Here is a 22,855-nt window from a genome sequence, read left to right as displayed (position 1 = left end):
AAGCTGCATGACGCATCGTGTTTTGTTCTTCTTTGGATGTAAATTCTGGGTTAATTAATTCCTATCTTTTATAGAATCAAAAAGCGCAATTGGCTGATTGATGTGTGATCGCATTAGAGATAATAAGTTGAGATGGGAAAAACTGGACATCGTGTTGGTTTCATACGGATTACTTTATCAGAGAATATCTGTTTTGGATGTAAATTACTTTTCAAGATTTCTATAAATATATTCCTCATGTCTTTGAAGTAAGTATTCAAAGAGATTCAAGTTGTTTTATTTACTTGTTTGTGAAGAGATGTGACAGAGCCCGAGATATCAGAGAACACAGCATGTTTAATTGCATTTTACAAAAGCACACTGTTTTGTTGTTATTATGACTATATACAAATAAAAATAGACCCTTTGCAGTTTCAAACAATACCTTATTTTTTTCTGTATGATAAAAAATTTCAGCATATTTTTAGTTCTTTCGTGGACATCATGAAAATATGAAACAGTGCAGGCTTAATCCAAAGAGGTTTTTTACTTTTAACGTTGCTGTTCTCCTCCGTATTAGCTGCTGGTGCCATCCAGGCTTTCTTCAGCAGGACGAATGGGCCTTGAATTTGCCATAAATACAGAAACTTAAAGGGGGAGAAACCATTAGAGGCTTGAGGTACTTCCCTGTATGCAAACAGAACTAAGGGTAGCCACATATCCCAGTCAAGTCTTGTGTCTGCGAAGAACATCCACAGCGTGGTCTTAAGCATTTGGTTGGATCTCTCCACTAGTCCATAGAGTTGTTCCGATTCCGATACTAGTATCGGAAATATCTCCGATACCACAACAAATTCTGGCATCGGCATCGGCGAGTACATGAACCCATATACCGATCCGATACCATTTTCTTAAAAAAGACCTAGTTATGACCGCAAGCTTTGCCTAACCGCTGCACGGTTCTTCTTCGCTGCTCAAAATGCATTGAAAACACAGGAAGTTGTGCTGTGTTGCCACAAGCAACCCCTGTTTAGAGCAGCGAAGAAGAAATGAAAACGCGTTAGCAGCCCTTATCTATATATGACTGGATGACTCATCACATTCTAAACTGCCAAAAGACAGTGAAGCCGCTACTATATTATAGATCAGTGGTTAGCAGTATGTCTCTGTAGTACCGGTAGTTACAGACTCTCGAGTATATTCAGTACCGGCAACTGCGTTCAGTCGCTTCCGTGTAAGTCAAAACGCAGGGCTCCAGACAGTAGCCGAATATATACTAGTGTCTGTGAATATTAAACTGCAAAATACTATTTAAATATTACTCCCGCAAAATCTACATCTCTGTGGGTGACTGGCACAGATGCGCGAGAGCTCGCTGTTTTGTAGTCTCTGCTGTGTGTCATGAGGACACGAACGCATAAACCGTCACTTCATGAGAATTTACCGTTTCATTTGAGAATACTGTCATATCATAAACACAGACACTCAAAGATCTTCATGGCAGCCCATTAAAATAAATGTTTGGTTTACATGAGTAAATTGACAATATATAAAGCTACTGTTGTAGCCTACAGTAATAATAATACATCTCTATAATAATAATAATTATGCCTAGATGGTTGCTTGTTTTTTACTTGTTAGAGATTATCTGATTAATAGATCTTTTTTTATATTCCTAGACTTATTTGTTGCAGTTTTTTTATACAGTTATATTGTAAAACTTAAATACCTTTTTTAGTTTGCGGTGTTAGATTTTTGGCTGCATTTGAAGTTCTTTTTTGCATAAGAAAATAAATAATACTGTCAAATTCATGTTAGATAATAAAAATACTGTAATAAATACAGTAGTTCACCATGTATTTGTTCATGTTTTATTGAGGGATCTGTCTGAAGCACACCATAAAAAAATTCTAGCAATTTACACAGGGCTAGTAGTATATACAGCTGTATATACAGATATACACCCAGGTATCGGATCAGTACTCGGTATCGGCCGATACCCTGAGCCCAGGTATCGGAATCGGTATCGGGAAGAGAAAAAGGGTATCGGAACATCTCTACTAGTCCATCAGTTTGAAGGTGGTAGGGATTGGTTCTCACAGCAGTGATGCCCAGTTGCTGGTGTAGTGTCTTCATGAGGTGTGCGGTGAAGTTAGTCTACTTATCCCTCAGGACCTTCTCTGGGATGCCTACCATGGAGAACAGCTGGTTGAGGGCAATTATAACTTTTGACGTGTTAAAAGTACAAAGTAGGAAGGCTATCGGTTATCTTGTTGTATAGTCACAGACAACCAAATGCATCGATATCCCACACTGCACTTCTCCTGTGACCCCTCAATGTCAATGATGATGTGTCAAAAAAGGGTGGAAATGACTGGCAGTGAACACAGAGGTGTTTTGTCCCACTGACATACAGTACTGGTCTTTTGACAAGTGGAACATGTAGTTCAATATGTCTGGACATCAGTGTGCATGGTTGGCCAAAAAAAAAGAAATTGAGATAATGTGTGCAGATGTTTTGTGTTGGGGTATATGTCCTGCTCATGTAACTCTGGGTCAAACATCAGGGTCGAAATTTACATTAATACTAACCAGCTCACTTAATCAAGTCACATTTTTATTGCCCTCAGTGGTGTAGCGTCTGGGCATGCAGGGTATGCACGTGCAAATGGGCCCGGGCCACTAGGGGGCCCGCCCCTGGGCCCTCCCCAGTTTTAACACAATTCTTTTTTTTCTTCTTAAATTTAATTTTCACTTGTGGCCGCAATAAATTTATTTTTTTATTCATATCATGTTTAGTAATTTCTTATTTCTCCATAATGTCTAAATTCTCCATAATTTCTTGTTTGCGTTTATATTTGCGTTTTTTTTTTTTTTTTTTTTTGCACTCCACGGCTGCCGTAGACTACTACACCATCATTTATTAACATGACGCATCGTCGCGGCAAAAAAAGAAAGAAAAGAAAACCGTGAGAGGTTACTATAGCGGCTATCTACGTGAACATTAAGGATGGACAAATATAAACATAAAAGTGGGGCTTTAAAAAGAAAAGAGAAGGTGGAGAAGTTAGACACAACACAAAAGCTACCCAAAATAGTTTTTTTTTTGCCGACCTAACGTTAGCGCGAAGGACAACAATGACGTCAAAGGTGAGAGGGAAGTTTTGTGCCGTAATTTTTTTTTCATATGGGCCTGGTACTGACTTGCTACGCCACTGATTGCGCTTAATATAATACAGATTGTGTCAAAGCAGCTTTACAGTGTCAAATAGTAAAATGTCCATTGGTGCTGAATGTTATAACATTTGTTTTATAAATAAGCATTAGATAAATAAAATTTTAGTCAATAAAGTGTTTTTTTCCCCTGTTGTATTTATGTCTATGTCACTGCTTGCAGACATGCTTGTGACTCTTTAGCTATGCCCACAGCCCTCCAGAACCTCGGCTGTTTTTTGTTTTTTATATATATATATATATATATATATATATATATATATATATATATATATAATAAATCTATATATCTATATCAATAAAACTAAAGACTCTATAGATGGTCAAGATTAACATGAGATTGGCATAAACCATGTGTGTTATGCCCCTTTTACTGTCTTCACATTAATGCAGACATCCTCCCTACATATTAATGAGGCCTGAAACCAATCAGAGAATCCATGTTTTTTTTTTTCCATGATCCGTTTCCACTGAATAAAAAATCTCACAATTTGGAAAAATTATTTTTTCCAAGGTTGTGAGATACAAACTCGCAATTCTGACATTTATTTGGACTTGTGAAAATGAATTTGCAATTGCAAGAAAAAGTGTCAAAATTGTGAGATAAGAACTTGCGATTCTGACTTTTTTCTCAGAATTGTGAAATATAAGCTTGCAATTGCAAGTTATAAACTCCAATTGTGGGGGTGGGGGACTGTTATGTTCTCAGAATTGCCTCTTATAAAGTCAGAATTGTGAGTTAATTTATTACAATTCTGACTTTATAACTCGCAAATTGTTTTCTATCATAATTCTGACAAAAAATAAATTAAAATCAGAATTGCAAGATAAAAGAATTTAGGAGATAAAAAGTCGCAATAACATTTTTCATTTTTATTCAGTGGAGGAAATGGGCTACCATTACTACATATCCGATCTGTGCTACATGGGAGGAAAAAAATATCAGAATTGGGTCACTTGAACCATGCAGTGTAAATGCGGTCTTAGTTTCTCATTTCTGTGTAAGAAAGCCTTATTAGTGAATTATTCCATCACTATAAATCTTTTTTTTTATAATATCATTATTATTATATATTATTATTCTAGTTAAGATTAAATTGAAGTCTGACTTCTTCCAGCAGTATGGATTGGAGTTGGCTTATCAATCACAAATCAGGAATTCCCACAGCCACTCTGAATAGAAACCATGTAAGGTCTAGAGTGGAGTTTTGCTTCTGTGATTCACACAAGTTAGACACAGAGTGCTATAATACAGATTCTATGGAAAATACTTATTAAATATTCTTAACAAACAGTTAGTATAGGTGCATCTCTAAAAATTAGTGGAAAAGTTCAATTATTTCAATAATTCAACTCAAATTGTGAAACCCGTGTATTAAAGGTCCCGTTTTTCGTGCCTTTTTGAAGCTTTGATTGTGTTTACAGTGTGCCATATAACTTGTTCATGTCTCGTGTTTAAAAAAAAAACCCAGTATTTTTCACACAATTCACCTATCTGTATACCGCTGTTTTCACTGTCATAAAAACGGACTGATGACTTTCTTGTTCTATGAAGTCCCTCCTTCAGAAACAGGTAAAGAGTTCTGATTGTGCCAGTGGTTCCTGTGTTGTGATTCGACAGCAGCTTAGCACACGCTGCCCTCTTGGAAACGCGATTGGGGTAGTTTTGAGAAGCAAGTGGGTAGGATTTGTTTGGAAAACTGCTGGAGAAGTACTTATAATCACAGGAGCGTTTTTACTGAAGAAATGCGCATGAAAATCGCATTCGATTTTTTTGCACAGCCCTAACATCTAGTTAACAAAGCTAAACAGCGTTGCCCTTTGTGTAATAAGTTACAGAAACTGTTAAACGCACCAACTTAAATAATAAAATACACTTACCGGTTGTGGTCCATAAACAATGCCTTCTCCAGACAAAGCGGGAACTGGTCTATCTTTCAAGAATAATCTTTGTGCGAATCCGGCATTAAACAGATTAAGTTTGAGGAAGCTGACCTCCGCAAAATGTGCTGCATATAGTTTTACATGTGGATTATAATTTTCGGGAACCGAGTTAAACATAAAATGTAACCATTGATCTCTAAGTACAGCGTCCCTGGGAAGCCCAAACAAGATGATTGGACTCCGAGATGAAAATAACATTTCAACGACATGGCGACAAACGCAACCCTTCCTCTTCTTTTTCGGAGCACACCAAGACCACGCCCCCTTTTTTGTTTATTCATGTGGGTGGAGGTTAGTCAAAAAACTGTTTTAGTGACGTCATTGCTGCAGGAACTAGAGGGATGTAGTCCAAACCGGTCGTTCGTTGTAGGTGAATTCTGTTAAAAAAAATATCTCGCTTGGCGTTGAACTTTGAGTTTTAAAATTTTACTGATATTATTTATACTCTAACAACAACATTACACACTAACTAAAGTTTAAAACATGGGATCACGAAGAACGGGACCTTTAAATTAATTTAGTGCACACAGACTGGAGTAGTTTAAGTCATTGGTTCTTTTAATTGTGATGATTTTGGCTCACATTTAACAAAAACCCACCAATTCTCAACAAATTAGAATACTTCATAAGACCAATTGAAAAAAGTGAACACTTTATTTTTAGTGAATTGTTGGCCTTCTGGAAAGTATGTTCCCTAAATAAATACTCTGTGGGGTTCATGTCTGGTGAGTTTGCTGGCCAGTAAAGCACACCAACACCATGGTCATTTTACCAACTTTTGGTGCTTTTGGCAGTATGGGCAGGTGCAAAATCCTGCTGGAAAATGAAATCAGCATCTTCAAAAAGCTGGTCAGCAGAAGGAAGCATAAAGTGCTCTGAAAATTATGGATAAACAGGTCCAGTGACTTTGGTTTTCAAAAAACATAATGGACCAACACCAGCAGATGACATTGCACCCAAACCATCACAGACTGTGGAAATTTAACAATGGACTTCAAGCAACTAGGGCTATGAGCTTCTCCACCCCTTTTCCAGACTCTAGGACCTTGTTTTCCAAATGAAATACAAAACTTGCTCTCGTCTGAAAAGAGGACTTTGGACCAATGGGCAACAGTCCAGTTCTTCTTCTCCTTAGCCAAGGTAACACGCCTCTGACATTGTCTGTTGTTCAGGAGTGGCTTAACAAGGGGAATACGACAACTGTAATAAAATCCCTGACGTGTCTGTGTGTGGTGGCTCTTGATGCCTTGACCCCAGCCTCAGTTTATCCCTTGTGAAGTTCACTCAAATTCTTGAATCAATTTTGCTTGACAATCCTTATAAAGCTGCGGTTCTCTGTTGGTTGTGCATATTTTTCTGTTAACATGCTTGTATATAGCACTCTGTGAACAGCCAGCTTATTTGGCAATGAATGTTTGTGGCTTACCCTTGAGAGGTCTCAATGATCGTCTTCTGGACAACTGTCGGATCAGCAGTCTTCCCTATGATTGTTTAGTCTAGTGAACCAAACTGAGAGACCATTTTGAAGGCTCAGGAAACTTTTGCAGGTGTTTTGAATTGATTAGCTGATTGGACTAAGAGAACTAACAAATATTGCTACAAGTGTGACTGCATCATATAATAATTGCTGTTAATAATGTTCATCGTCTGGCTGACTACATCTTGTATTCATTTTTTTGAAAAATCCTGCCATACATCCACAAACTAACAGTCACCACTTATAAGCTACTACTAAATATTGTATAAACGTAATTTTCTGTAAAGTTGCTTTGTAACGATTTGTATTGTAAAAAGCACTATACATATAAACTTGAATTGAATTGGCATGTCACCATATTCAAATTTGTTTTATTGGTCTTATGAAGTATTCTAATTTGTTGAGAATTTGTGTTTTTTAGTTAAATGTAAGCCAAAATCATCACAATTCAAAGGACCAAAGACTTAAACTACTTCACTATGTGTAGATTTAATTTACTTAATAGCAAGTTTTCCATTCAGAGATTGGAAATAAATTTTAGTGATTAGTATTGTTGTTGAATGAGCTCAACTTGTACTAAACCCTTAAAAAGTATTCCTTTGTACTAAACCATAAAAATATTTAAAGGCTTCCTACTATGCTCTTTTACAAATTCTTTATTTTTTATTTTTGGGGGTTTACTAGAACATGTTCTCATGCTTATTGGAAAAACACATTATTTTTCACATAATTTACATTATTACAATACCTTTCTCCCCAGCCTGACACAAACAGCTCGATTAGTTCCAGGTGTAATGAAGGCCCACCTTCTGAAAAAAAAATTTGGTTGCACTTTATTTTACAGTACGTGTACTAACATGTACTTATAGTATACTTACAGTGTATTTATCTAAGAAAGTTCTGGTAATACAAGGTAACTACATGGGGTAGGGTTAGGTTTAGGGGTAGGTTCAGGGTTAGTGCCTAGTTATTACATAGTTATTGTCATTACTATAATAAGTACATAGTATATACATGAGGAACAGGACTGTAAAATAAAGTGCTACCCAAATTTTGATGTGATTGCTTATCTGTCCCAGTGCATTGTGATTGGCGAACAGTGATGTGTACTGCATCCCCTTGCCAAAACAGCAAGATCTGTCTGCCCTGGTACTGTATCAATATTACCATATGAATTTGAGCCCAGACCGGTATTTAGTAGCCGTACATGCATGACTGCAAATTAAAGAGCATTACCAAAGATAGCAACCAAGTGAACTAATGTGGAATGACTTAGGACTTTTTGAAACTTCTTATGTATGATTTGTGGCAATGAGGACACGTCGACATATCGATTGCCATGTGACATTTTTATTGAGAGATACACAAAAGAACTCAAAGAAATACTTTTTTTAACCTAATTCATTTAATATTTCTAATAATTTGGTGAATCCATTGAAGATATGCTGAAATCTTGGTATAGACAGTAGGATGCACAGCTGAATTGCATTGTATTATGGACCCAAAAGATGTCACACCAACTGCAGTGTTTCCACAAACCAAAGGACCTCCTGAATCTCCCTTTTAAGAAACAAAGATCAGAAAATCACTAGTGAAACCAGTTCATACATCAACATAAAATCTGTAAATGTTTTGTACATACTTTGCAGGATCCTCCATGACCATGTGCACAGATCATCTGTGATGCCAAGTACTTGGATCCCCATTTACGTTGACACTCTTCGTGGTTTATTGTAGTCATGTTTGCCTCCATTAAATGATTGCTCAATATCCCATTCGTCCACAGTTGTCCCCAGCCCGCAACACTGCAGAGAGTGTCTCCACTAACATTTCTTTCCTTCGGTAATGATATCCATTTAACATAGTTATTTAGTTTGACCTTTTCCTGTAGCTGTAATTCAAAAACGCAACCATTATTAAGAGATTTAATCACTGAACTGAAGTTGATTATTCTGCTATTTTTTGAGAGTAGTACAGAAGCCCTGAAGGCCAGTATTTATTTTTTATTACTATTTACAATTGCCTCTTTAAAAAAAATAAATAATAATAAATATATATGTGTGTGTGTGTGTGTCTGTGTGTGTATATATATATATATATATATATATATATATATATATATATATATATATATATATATATTTGAATAGAAATTCAAATATAGTTATGTCAGGTTTATTCCAAGGCCAGTATTTATTTTTTATTACTATTTACAATTGCCTCTTTTAAAAAAAATAAATAATAATAAATATATATGTGTGTGTGTCTGTGTGTATATATATATATATATATATATATATATATATATATATATATATATGAATAGAAATTCAAATATAGTTATGTCAGGTTTATTCCACTGTTTTCTGAGATTATTTTAAACAAGGTTTTACAGGTTGTACCCTCAAAAGCATGATGTCATTCTGAAGTGAACAGAATGTATAGTGTGGATGTGAGATGTAAGACTTCACTTCGACACGGTATGAATCCTCACTGTTCCTTAAGTCATGAGCACCAACCACAACCGTCAGAATCTTTGGATATCTGTTGAAAGAGAAATATCCCTTTATGTAATCCAAATCATTGTCTTGTTGCACTGCAGTCATTTTGTCAGATTAAATTAAACATTGTAGTATAGACTGAACAAAACTCTTACCCTTTCCAGCAATGTGCAGCAGTCAAGACAAACTCATCAGAGATGAGGAATCCACCACAGGTATGTTTAAAGTTATTCTGAATAGAAACCATGTAGGGTCTGGAGTGGGGTATTGCTTCTTTGCCATTGACTATACCCACATTCACACGAGCTGAGAGAGAGATAGAATTATTAGTGAGCTTATTCTGTACATACCAATTAAACATCATAATAAATGCTGTTATATAATCACCAGTGAAGGTCCGGTGTGGCAGCAGAGAGGCCAGCAGGAGCAGAGAGATGATGATCATCATGTAGACAATCAATGAGCTCTTGCTGGCAAAAAACTATATAATTATAAGGATGGGTTGAGAAACTGAGCTACTTGCAACCCTTTCTTTCTCGGCTTGTGGTGTCAGTTTCACTGATAGTAAGAAGATACTATTTCCTTTCATTTGCATAAAGTTTTTTTGTGAAACCACAACATACAAAGTGTAACGATCAGCAGCCGGAGTGCCCATGAACTCCAATAGAGGGCGGGTGAGTATAAATTATAAAATTATTAGATTTAGTGAGTATAAATTATTATATAATTTTTATTTTAATTTATTATATTAATTTAAACAAGAATTTTCAAACAATTATTTAAACTGCGTGTATATCAAACGATGCATTTTCTCCATACAAATAAGGGTCATTTTGGCTCATGATTAAAACAAAAAGCAGAAGGGCTTATTGAAAAATGCAAATTAATTCTCTCTTCATTAATTTGCCATTTCCCCAGTAACTGCAGTAAACAAAGCAGCAACTTGTAAATTTTGCAACTTGCAGCATTCATATTTAATTAATTAACAAACTATGGCATCCAATGGGGACATAATGACGGATTATAATGACTTATTCTGTGTTTTAACGTGTTACGTTGCATCATGCTGCGTAAAAATAAAACCATGGCTACATTTGTAATAGGAGATACGACAAACAACAAGTGCTACTCTACCCCAGCGGTTCTCAACTCCAGTCATCGTGCCCTCCAGCTGCATATTTTGCACATCTCTCTTTGCTAACACAACTGATTCAGATAACCAGTTCGTTAGAAGTGAGCTCCGTGTATGAAACTGTGTTCCCATTTACATGGTCCCTTTGCAGTGTTCATTACTCCCTACTCCCTGAGCAGGGGAAATCTGTTGAAGTTTACCTCACTTCGAAAACATTTATTCTCGGATTTGCGCTGCACAATGTCTTCACACCCGGGAAAGTTTGACATCATATACCTCTATAAATAAATATAATTTAAATGTGTGTCCCGCACACTTCAATGCACTTTGAATGGAACTGGAATCATGAGCATGGTACTGCCGGAATATCCTGTGATGTTCACTTCACAGGGCACTGACATCCGAATAGAACGAACGTCTGAAGCCAAAGGAGAAATATACAAACTGTGCAGGGCAGGGGGGCGCAAGGACTGGAATTGAGATCCACTGGTGGACACTGCTTAAATCTTTCATTTGAATCATCAATGGCAAATCCTGTACATATGTAAACGTGCTTATAGGCTGTGAGTCAGAACAGCCAGCATTATAGTCTTCTCTCCCAGAATCGTGGCCTAGAGAGTTTGACTTCTAACCCTAAGGTTGTGGGTTCGAGTCTCGGGACGGCAATACCCACGTGCCCTTTAGCAAGGCACCAAAGCCCCAACTGCTCCACCTGTATAGATCTGCTATGAGGTGATTCATGAATGCTAGGTTATTCATATGTGAAGCAGCAGCAGCACAGCAGATCTATTCCGCCAAGACCGAATACATTAACATTGTCATGTACATTACCATGCCAATCCCTCAAAGAGTTGTCAATGCATAAATATGCACATACACCGTACAGACCAAAGGTTTGGACACACCTTCTCATTCAAAGAGTTTTCTTTATTTTCATGACTGAAAATTGTAGTCACACTGAAGGCATCGAGGGCTATTTGACCAAGAAGGAGAGTGATGGGTGCTGCTCCAGATGACCTGGCCTCCACAGTCACCGGACCTGAACCCAATCGAGATGGTTTAGGGGTGAGCTGGACCGCAGACAGAAGGCAAAAGGGCCAACAAGTGCTAAGCATCTCTCGGGGAACTCCTTCAAGACTGTTGAAGACCATTTCAGGTGACTACCTCTTGAAGCTCATCAAGAGAAAGCCAAGAGTGTGCAAAGCAGTAATCATAGCACAAGGTGGCTACTCTGAAGAACCTACAATATGACATATTTTCAGTTGTTTCACACTGTTTTGTTATGTATATAATTCCATTTATAATTCCACGTGTTAATTCATAGTTTTGATGCCTTCAGTGTGAATCTACAATTTTCATAGTCATGAAAATAAAGAAAACTCTTTGAATGAGAAAGTGTGTCCAAACTTTTGGTCTGTGCTGTATATATATATATATATTGTCTCTAGGAAGGCCGAAGAAAGAGGCCCTGCAATTGGAGTGAAATGAATGTCATTTTGATGGCATGGCAACAGCACTCTACTACAACTACTCTTCCTCTTCTCTAAAGCAAACATCCAATCAGAGTTCTCTCTCTCACTCAACATGTTGAATCGGGTGAGCCCGATGAGTGGATCAGACCAAATAAACTCCACAGATGCAAGCCGACGGCCCAATGTTGACCGAAGGTTGACCGCCGGCTTGCTGTGTCCTGGGTCCAAGGCATTTCCTTTTGAAAATTACTTTAAGATTTTTAAGATTTATAATGTGTTTAAAACTCCTTCTTCTAAAATGTTTATCAAATGTTTATGAAATGTTTTACATGGCAGATATTTCCCAGATCAAGCAGATATTTTAGAGATGTTCCCAGTACCCCCTCCTTACACCCCCCACCCAATAACTTTACCGACCCAAAACAGCAAACAGAAATGAATAACAATCCACAATGGAAACCATTCCCTGGTACACATACATTTCAGAGTTGTCTAGTTGATGTTGAATTTACATTTGGAAGGCCTATTTTTTTTTTGCTCATCTGCAATACAACTCGTTTTCTAAATAGACATTCATAAAGTGTCTTTAAGATGTTTGTGATTTAGAATGTATGCAAAACTGACATCTTAATGATGTTCATCAGATGTTTGTAGATGCATTGCAAATGAAGGCCTCTTTTAACAGACATCCTTCTAGTCACATTGTTCTATATCTTAAAATCCCTTAGAAAACCTAGTTTTTTGAGCTAATAGAATAAATAATTATTATCACAGGGATAATATATATATATATATATATATATATATATATATATATATATATATATATATATATATATATTTATATTTATATTTATATTTAAATTAAATTAATGTATTTAGCAGACGCTTTTATTCAAAGCAACTTAACAGTGCATTCAGGCTATCAATTTTTACCTATCACGTGTTCTCGGGGAATCGAACCCCCAACCTTGCACTTGATTACGCAATGCTCTATCAATGGAGCTACAGGAACTGTGTGTGTGTGTGTGTGTGTGTGTGTGTGCGTGCGTGTGTGCGTGCGTGTGTGTGTGTGTGTGTGTGTGTGTGTGTGTGTGTGTGTGTGTGTGTGTGTGTGTGTGTGTGTATATGTATATATATATATATATATATATATACAGGTCCTTCTAAAAAAATTAGCATATTGTGATAAAAGTTCATTATTTTCCATAATGTAATGATAAAAATTAAACTTGTATATATTTTAGATTCATTGCACACCAACTGAAATATTTCAGGTCTTTTATTGTTTTAATAATGATAATTTTGGCATACAGCTCATAAAAACCCAAAATTCCTATCTCAAAAAATAAGCATATCATGAAAAGGTTCTCTAAACGAGCTATTAACCTAATCATCTGAATCAACTAATTAACTCTAATCACCTGCAAAAGATTCCTGAGGCTTTAAAAAACTCCCAGCCTGGTTCATTACTCAAAACCGCAATCATGGGTAAGACTGCCGACCTGACTGCTGTCCAGAAGGCCATCATTGACACCCTCAAGCGAGAGGGTAAGACACAGAAATAAATTTCTGAACGAATAGGCTGTTCCCAGAGTGCTGTATCAAGGCACCTCAGTGGGAAGTCTGTGGGAAGGAAAAAGTGTGACAAAAAACACTGCACAACGAGAAGAGGTGATCGGACCCTGTGGAAGATTGTGGAGAAGGACAGATTCCAGACCTTGGGGGACCTGCGGAAGCAGTGGACTGAGTCTGGAGTAGAAACATCCAGAGCCACCGTGCACAGGTGTGTGCAGGAAAAGGGCTACAGGTGCCGCATTCCCCAGGTCAAGCCACTTTTGAACCAGAAACAGCGTCAGAAGCGCCCGACCAGGGCTACAGAGAAGCAGCACTGGTCTGTTGCTCAGTGGTCCAAAGTACTTTTTTCAGATGAAAGCAAATTTTGTATGTAATTCAGAAATCAAGGTGCCAGAGTCTGGAGGAAGACTGGGGAGAAGGAAATGCCAAAATGCCTGAAGTCCAGTGTCAAGTACCCACAGTCAGTTATGGTCTGGGGTGTCATGTCAGCTGCTGGTGTTGGTCCAATGTGTTTTATCAAGGGCTGGGTCAATGCAGCTAGCTATCAGGAGATTTTGGAGCACTTCATGCTTCCATCTGCTGAAAAGCTTTATGGAGATGAAGATTTCGTTTTCGTTTCCTGCTCACAGTGCCAAAACCACTGGTAAATGGTTTACTGACCATGGTATTACTGTGCTCAATTGGCCTGCCAACTCTCCTGACCTGAAACCCATAGAGAATCTGTGGGTTATTGTGAAGAGAAAGTTGAGAGACGCAAAACCCAACACTCTGGATGAGCTTAAGGCCGCTATCGAAGTATCCTGGGCCTCCACAACACCTCAGCAGTGCCACAGGCTGATTGCCTCCATGCCACGCCGCATTGAAGCAGTCATTTCTGCAAAAGGATTCCCGACCAAGTATTGAGTGCATAACTGAACATAATTATTTGAAGGTTGACTTTTTTTGTATTAAAAACACTTTTCTTTTATTGGTCGGATGAAATATGCTAATTTTTTGAGATAGGAATTTTGGGTTTTCATGAGCTGTATGCCAAAATCATCAGTATTAAAACAATAAAAGACCTGAAATATTTCAGTTGGTGTGCAATACATCTAAAATATATGAAAGTTTAATTTTTATCATTACATTATGGAAAATAATGAACTTTTATCACAATATGCAATTTTTGAGAAGTACCTGTATATATATATTGTTTATTTTGATCCTTATTTGCTTACTACTATTTTAAATGTCTGCATACTGAGGAAATCTTAAGCATATTGGTGCTTAACACACAGTTTTTTATTGAACATTTAAACAAGTATGTCATCCTTTCTCAACACAAAAATCACTTAATATTAGAAATTATGGAGTGGATCCATAGAAGATAAGCTGACAGTTTTGTAAAAACTTCAGGTCATTTATGATTATGGCAGACTTTTGGTCACAAAAGACGTCCTGAATCCCCCTGAGAAGAAACACAGATCAACACATGACTCAATGATACTTCTCACTACTGATGGTCTCAAATTGACAATCTTGTTTTATTCAACTTCTTTCTATAGCTGTTATACAGTAACATTATCACCGTTTAAAGACATACTGAATAAACATTTTTACCCTTTACCCTCAAAATCATCGTTCTGCAATGTGTGAAGGTTGAAGTCCGGAAGATTTTGATAGGACTTCACACCAATGCAAACAGACCCTTCTTTATTTTTTATCTCATGTGCACCAACCACAACTGTTAGTTTCCCATTTCTGTGTAAGAAAGTCTTATTAGTTTAATGAACAATACTGTTATTATAGAGGTTTTAAAATTATGATATTATGCTCTTAACTCACCATTATCATTGCAGTTGAGACTAAACTGAAATCTAACTTGCAATGTGCAGCATTCATGACAAACTCTTCACAAAATTGTTTTATTCTCACCTTGTGGTGTCAATAACACATGTTGTCTGCAGCATCTGCTATATGAAACCACAATATACAAGATGCATGCAGCTCTGGCTGTATTTTGTGTTTCTCAGTGTCAGAATATAAAAATGGCTATAGTATTGAAACAGTATTTTAACATTTACAAATTGGCCTATTCTTGTGCAAGTTTCATTGCAACCTAGATTTTTGTTATGTGAAGTTCTACAAAATGTAATTGAATACATAAATATTTTACTCAGTAAGCCTCCATTTTGATTAATGTGGTAGAATGTTTAAGTTAATGGCTGGAACCCAAGATAAGCTGATGACCACAACTGAAATTATTTCATGCTAAGTATACTACAGATACATTTACATTTATATATGTACAAAATAAAAATACCCTGCAATTGTACTTTTAGTGGCCTATACTAAATTGGTTTAAATTAAGTTGCATTTAAGTAGTGCTGAAGTCTAAAGTGTTTTTAGCTCTCACATCCTGAATCCTTAAAGGATGCTGTGTATCATGACATCGGCCAGGACTGGTTTATGTATGTTCTTCCAATGATGAGGTTTTGACTGGGTTGGGTAAAGGATTTCACAAGAGCTGAGTCAGCAGATGAAGGGGACTTTGTAACCCTTCCTTCCAGCATAGGAAGCAACTTAGGAGGCAACAGGTTAATTCCTGTTTTTTTTATTTGTCACATACATGATTATATAGAGCATATATAACCAGCAGTGAAATGAAAGAATTCAACACAGAAAAATATACATAAATATAGATTTGAAAGAATTAAATAAAAGTAAACCTAATGGTTTACTGTGTGGCCTAGTGGTTAGCGAGTTTGACACTTAACCCTTGGGTTGTGCTGCACTCTGTATAAAGATCCACCCACATTCACAAGATAAGAGTGTGGTATCACTTTCCGAAGATGGGTGCTGACCCTCCAGAATGCAGGCTTTTCATCTGTGTTCAGCTCTGACAGATCACAAGCTGCCCTACCTGCTATAACAGGAAGTCATGTTCAACAGGATGAATGGCCCACTTTATTTAACTTAGTATGTCTTAGTGATGCAGTTCAAATTAGCTCAAATACACCTAAACAGAGCACAAAACTGAGGGCCATTATAATTTTCAGTTACTGAAAACGAGCAAAGAACATTACATTGCCAAAGATCATCATCAGAAGCACAGTATAGCGCAAGTTTATGCACTTTAAACATACCCATAAAAATCAGTGAATCTACAACATATGATTTATGATAAGAGACTTCGCAAATCAGAATTCAGTCAGCGCATCCTGAACAACGGAACTCCACTTTTTCAGCAATGACTCACTTGAATTACCCTGATTGGCCATAGCATTCATAAGCTCAGCATAACCTTATGACTCGCAACACTGTAAAATGCGGAAAAATATATATAATGCAACACATAAGCCCTAATATTATTTAGATGGTATTACTAGCCTGATAGTAATAGTAATAATAATAATCCTCTGGCTATCATCAAAGGCATCAGCCACAGGCAATATCTCTGACTTTCGTCTATTGGCACAACCCTGGCTCTTACAGGATGTTTCAGAATGGTATGTTTCTTTGAATTTGAGTTTGAATTTATTTATTAGGATTAGCCCCTTGAGATGTAATATCTCGTTTTCGAGGCGGACCAGAAATACAATGTATCACAATCACAACAAAGTAACATAAAACAAAACAAAACACAAATTAACAATTCATCCATTAACAACTACTAAACTGAAACGAAAACAATTTATATATATATATATATATATATATATATATATATATATATATATATATATATATATATATATATAAATTACCCCCAGACCCCATAACCCAGGGTGTCCCAGTGATCAAACCAGACATAGAACCATCAAAAAGAAACAAGCAAAAACCTCAAGCTGCTACATCATTAAATATAGCAATAAAGTTTATCTTTATAAAGGGGGAAAAGGAAGAGAGAAAAAATAAATAAGAAAAACGTCCAAAAATCCATCTTTCAAAAATAATAATATTTCTATACCTAAACAAAGATCACTAATAAAATTAATATGCGACTGTGATTACAGTAAAGTTTTTTTTTTTTTTTTACTCTTTTTAGCCTCAAAAGAAAACAGCAGCCTCATTTCAAATTTCCATTATCCTGAAGAGATCTGAGATGACATGAAAATAGCTTCAGCTTCATGACAGTTGAAACTGTCATGATTATCGTCAGCTGACAATAATCAATAATCCAGTTGAGGGCACTCCACTCAGGACTATTGCGTTTGGGGTCTGAACTCCATTTCCCAGAATCCTGTGCCTAGGACCAGGTGTTCCCATTACCCCTTCCCTATAATATACTGTGTTTGGACTCTCAGTGATGGTGAAGTCTTGTTTAGCCCAGTCTGATATTGTGAGAGTTTCCCTTGTGTTTGTTTCTTCCTTGTCTGATCTTGGATTGTTTATACCACCTATGATTCTCTGCCGCCTGCCCCAACCTCTGCCTGGTACTGTTTCTGTTTCTGGATATCCTGGACATTCTCGACACCGTTATCTGATGACTGCCTGTCTGACCATTCTCCAATAAATACATTGAAATTGGATCCGAACGTCTCTGACGTTACCGAGATATCTGTTCCCACCTCTAGGTCAGTGTTTCACCTATCCAGCTCAACCATGGACCCGGTAAGTACCATCAAGTGCCATTTTATGATGAAGTTTTGTTTAAGGACCAACAAAATCATGGTTACCTGGAGAGGAATTTAATGGCAGGTTGAGGGACCTCATGGAATATGCTCTTTTGTTGTGTGGCTCTCCGTTCACTGTGGGTGAGGCAGAGGACAGTGTTGAAACCCAAAATATATATTTTTTGTGGGGGGGCCAACATTGTCAAGCGCAGATGGCAGCTGAGCTTTAACCACCAGAGTCACTGCACAAGAGGACCACTGACCCATAGCCAATGCACAAGATGGCCGCCAGCCCAGAGCCACTGCACAAGATGGCCGCCAGCCCAGAGCCACTGCACAAGATGGCCGCCAGGCCAGAGCCACTGCACAAGATGCCCATCCTGCCCAGAACCACTGCACAAGATGGTCGCCAGCCCAGAGCCACTGCACAAGATGGCCCCCAGCCCAGAGTGCGCTCCTGACTTGCGCCCTCTAGAGGGAGTTCGAGTTGTGGTACTTTCTCCAGAAATGGCAGCCACAGCTGACCTTACAGAGTCCAGTCAAGTCACGAACTTCCTGTCTGTCCTGTCACAGCTATGAAGGCCGTCCATAACCTCTCGTTCTGTCCTGTCATGGCTATTGAGGCCGTCTATGAACTCTCGACCTGCCCTGTCATGGATATGGAGGCCATCTGTGAACTCTCTGCCTGCCCTGTCATGGCTATGGTGGCCGTTGGTGAACTTTCTTCCCGCCTCATCTGATTACTGCCTGTCTGACCATTCTCCAATAAATATGTTAAGGAGCTTGATCATAACAGGCCTTGGACTATCACTTTGGTGAGCTGTCAGAGAGCAATGAGCCCATTCAATGATCGGTGGAGTAGGAAAGTTGTCTTGTCCTAAAAGTTGTGAAATCAACTTGGACATAAAACCGGTGATATCATTGCCTTCCGATGATTCCCATATTTCATCATAGCAAAGATTATAACACCGGCTTCAATTCTCCAAATCATCAACTTTGTCAGTCAGGTAGGAGTAATCTTTCTCCAGTTGTCGAATCCGAGTATCACACACTTGCAAGTTGTCCTTATTAGCACCAACATGCTGCTCTAACAAGATAACTTATTCTCCCAAAGTGCTTAAAGAGTTCTGAATGCTGCTCAAACAACTATGAATGGAGTCAGATTTTTCATCAGAGTGAGTCAGCATGTCTGTCTTAATCTGATGAATAGCATACCACAAAGTTTGCATCGTAATAAGCCGCTCATCCATTATGATGAAGAGCGAAAAAACTTGTGAGTGTAAACAAACAATTATCTGCTAACTTGTTAAAAATCAACACATATTGAAAGAAAAACAAACATGTTGATTCACAAAAGGAGATCTTACACAGCTACTTTAATAGTGATTATCAGTCATGAGCTTCAGACATGTTAAATCTCGCTGCAGCAATTTTCCAGGAATTTTCAGTTATAATAATACAGATATACTGTCCAAAAGAAAGACAAGTATGTTTGGACACTTTCTTGTGTAGAAATGGCCTAGTTTCATTGCAAATGCTACTTTAGCAGGGGAGTGTGATGCTCTGCATCTAATACAATGGCATTGATTCAGTTTTAAACACTTCAGTGTCAGAAATTGTCCAAACACATTGTATAAACACTGCAAAAAGAAGAGCATTGATACGTTTAGACATTTCACTTCAGTGTCCATGATGACATTGTGGTTTATCAATTTAAGTTATTTGAATCATTATCAGTAGACTACTATTATTTTATAGGGCTGCAATAATAAGAACAACTTACAATAAATGTGTGACACATAGTTTATTTATTGAACATTTAAACAAATACTTCATTCTGTTTTATTGCAAAAATCACTCAACATTTGCAATAACGGAGCAGATCCATGGAATATATGGTGAAATCTTTATATAAACTTCAGGTCGTTCACGACTATTGCAGATTTTTGAGTCACCAAAGGAAGTGACACCGACTGCAGTGTTTCCACAAACCAAAGGACCTCCTCCATCCTCCTGTGAAGAAACACAGATCAACACATGACTGAAATGATACAGTACTTCTCACTAATGATGGTCTCAATCCGATAATGTTTTTACTTACACTGCAGCTTCCTCCATCTCCATAGACACACATCATCTCTGAGACTGAGAAATTGTCTTTGCATTTATTTTTGCATTCTGCATTTTCCATGATCTTCACTTCTGCTTCCATGAGACGAAAAATCTTTTTCCCTTTAAAATTCAGTCTCCCCCAGCCAGCAACACGGCAAACAGAATCAGCTTCAATGTGTCTCTCTTTTTTTGGTATGGAAATCTTCATGACATTTTTGTTTAGTTCAACTTCTTTCTCTAGCTGCAATAAAAAAAAAAACATTATCATAATTAAAATACGTTGTGACTAATCATTTAATAAGGATCATTTGAACTACTGTTACCCTCAAAAGCATAATGTCGTTCTGGAAAGTGTGCATGTTGAAGTCAGGATGGATGTGGTAAGACTTCACACCAATGCGGACATAGCCTTCATTCTGTCTTAGGTCATGTGCGCCAACCACAGCTGTTAGTTTCTCATTCCTATATAAGAAAGTCTTATTAGTATAATGGACAATCAAGTCTTTTAAATATGATATTATGATTTTAAATCATAAGTGCATTTCAGACTAAACTGAAGTCTTACTTCCAGCAATGCGCAGCGGTCATAACAAATCTATCAGAAATTAGGAATCCACCACAAATATGTCGCCAGTTCTTCTGAAGAGAAACCATGAAAGGTCTGGAGTGTGGTTTTGCTTCTGTGCCGTTCACTATACCCACATCCACATGAGCTGAAAGAGAGTCTGTTGTCAGTCAGCTTATTCAGCTGATAACAATTATTATAATATGCTGTTATATTATTAGTCTCACCAGTGAAGGTCATGTGTGGCAGCAGAGAGGCCAGCAGGAGAAGAGAGATGATGATCATGATGAAGACAATCAGTAGGCTCCTACTGATGAACACTAAATAAATATAATGATGGGTGGAGACAATGAGCTGCCTGTAAGCCTTTTTTTCTCAGCTTGTGGTGTCAGTAACACTGATAGTAAGAATACATTGTGTTAGTTGTCATCTGCATCAACTTTTATATGAAACCACAAAATAAAAGAAATGCATGCATGCAGCTTTTGCTGTTATTTGAAAATGGCTTTTTAATAATATATTTAATTTGTAAATTAATTTAATAAAAAAAAACTTTGATCAAACTTATGCTATTGATTAAGCTGATCTTAAACCCAAAACCTCAATATTAATTTAATTGTAATTCATATAGATGAAAAACCTCTAATGGTGAAATTAAGTAATTTCAGTGGTGACAAACTTGTTCCAAATAACATTCAGTTCTTCTGCTTTAATAGATAATGAACTCACCATGATTTGCCTGTCAGTCAGATGTATGTTAAATAATTTTTTTCTCTGTGCACCTGCTTTGGATGTGTGTGCACATGGGCAAAGAAACAATATAGTCAGAACAGTCCTAAACGGACTAGTAGAAGTAATAACTTATGATTTGCAGGAAATCCCTAATGTGGAAAAAGGCATCCCGCTATCGCTGTAGCAAAAAAAAGTTAATTTCCAGGTGTAGAGCCTTGAAAAAATTATTTGATTTCTGAATTTAGTGTTGTGTTTAAAAGAAAGACAAACAAGGATTTCACCATTAGTATGTTTTATAATATTACATTTTATGGGATCGCTGATTTTTGCTTACATGTGCAAGTTAAATGTTGATGGACTTCTGTGGATTTTGACCTGTCAAGTTGAAGGAGTGAAAGAGTTAAGCCTTGTTCACACCGCCAGTGACAGAGCGACATAATCCCAATCATTTTCAGTAGAGAGCTGGCAACATCAGCAACAGTGAACATTGTTGAAGGATTGTGGGTGTGTCAAACAATGCGAGTCAAGTGACAAAATTTCTGAATTCTTCAACTTCATACAAATAAGCACAAATGTCGCGAGTGACAACCAATGGGAGTGAAGTCAGAGGAGAGCACATGATACATCTGCTGTTGTGGATTGTTATTTTGTAACTAGGCAACCAGTAGTGGGAATGCCCAGTAGTGACCTCAACTGCCAGCCACATGCGACAAAGCAGTGAAAAAGTCACTGGCGTTGTGAACTGAGCTCTTCAAAGACTATAGAATACCCAAGAATACCTATGTCAGTTGTATAGTTTTAAATTGGGAAAAATTCAACGCTCAATATTGCCGCTCAAATGAAATGAAAGAGCCAACCGCTTATCGGTAAATTCAGCGTGCCACTACAGCTGCCATTAGAAGTCCCGGTTGCTATATCAGTTGTCGTTTGAAAAGTCCTAGTTGTCAACGCTCTGAGACATGCTCTAAGGACTGTGCACTCACTGATCTAGTCTGAAAAATAAGCTTTTTATAATGCTATTTGAGCAAAAGTAACATTTATGACAGTTTTTGCCAGATTTGGTGATTTTAAATATGAAATGTATTCCTAAGCTTAGTGAACAGTTTTGGAGTATTTGGAGTTTCCATATACAAAGAGATAGGCGCTGCACTTGGATGCCCGAGAGGTGTTTCAAAGATGGCCGCAGAGTGACATGACTTGTCTTAAAAATACTTTGATTTTACTTTCACCATGGATGTTTTGAATGGTAGGGTCGGTGGAGAAAGTTTCTGTGAGTTAATTAAGTGTAAACTTGAAATACTGTAGTGAAAGAGAAATTTACCTTTACCGGTGGAAAAATATCCCCTTAACATATTTTTATTGTGTGAGCCGTAAGATAAATTACCTGGCAGGAGGGCTACACGGGTTATAAAAAAAATTATATGAATAATGCAGTTCTAATTGACATAGCATTTATTACAGTATAGAAACTATTCTAACTTATGTTCGTATAAACCAATCATAAAATTGTCATAAGAAAAATACAGAAACCCCC

General features: G+C 37.2%; 3 protein-coding genes across 3 annotated transcripts in view; all 3 read right to left on the bottom strand.

The window, feature by feature from the left end:
* LOC127987854 (mast cell protease 4-like) overlaps nt 1–22,855 on the bottom strand; it is a 177,004-nt gene that overhangs the window by 86,675 nt on the left and 67,474 nt on the right. Inside the window, exon 2 of the mRNA XM_052590228.1 lies at nt 9,291–9,441. Within this exon, the coding sequence (XP_052446188.1) occupies nt 9,291–9,441 (151 nt within the window). The remainder of the gene's footprint in view (nt 1–9,290; nt 9,442–22,855) is intronic.
* Nucleotides 7,957–22,855, bottom strand: part of LOC127987851 (granzyme B-like) — a 152,370-nt gene continuing 137,471 nt past the window's right edge. The window contains exon 5 of the mRNA XM_052590220.1: nt 7,957–8,194. Within this exon, the coding sequence (XP_052446180.1) occupies nt 8,036–8,194 (159 nt within the window). The 3' untranslated portion in view covers nt 7,957–8,035. The remainder of the gene's footprint in view (nt 8,195–22,855) is intronic.
* On the bottom strand, nt 19,704–20,962 carry LOC127987857 (complement factor D-like). Its single transcript, XM_052590232.1, has 5 exons — nt 20,817–20,962; nt 20,590–20,737; nt 20,348–20,486; nt 20,014–20,265; nt 19,704–19,925 (listed from the first exon to the last, which is right to left on the bottom strand). The coding sequence occupies exons 1-5, from the start codon at nt 20,872–20,874 to the stop codon at nt 19,767–19,769; spliced, it is 756 nt and encodes a 251-aa protein (XP_052446192.1). The 5' UTR covers nt 20,875–20,962; the 3' UTR covers nt 19,704–19,766.

The sequence above is a fragment of the Carassius gibelio genome, chromosome B22, assembly GCF_023724105.1.
Source record: "Carassius gibelio isolate Cgi1373 ecotype wild population from Czech Republic chromosome B22, carGib1.2-hapl.c, whole genome shotgun sequence".
NCBI lineage: Eukaryota > Metazoa > Chordata > Actinopteri > Cypriniformes > Cyprinidae > Carassius > Carassius gibelio.
Note: the sequence above shows the minus strand (reverse complement) of the source record. Positions and strands in the feature narration are given on the sequence as shown.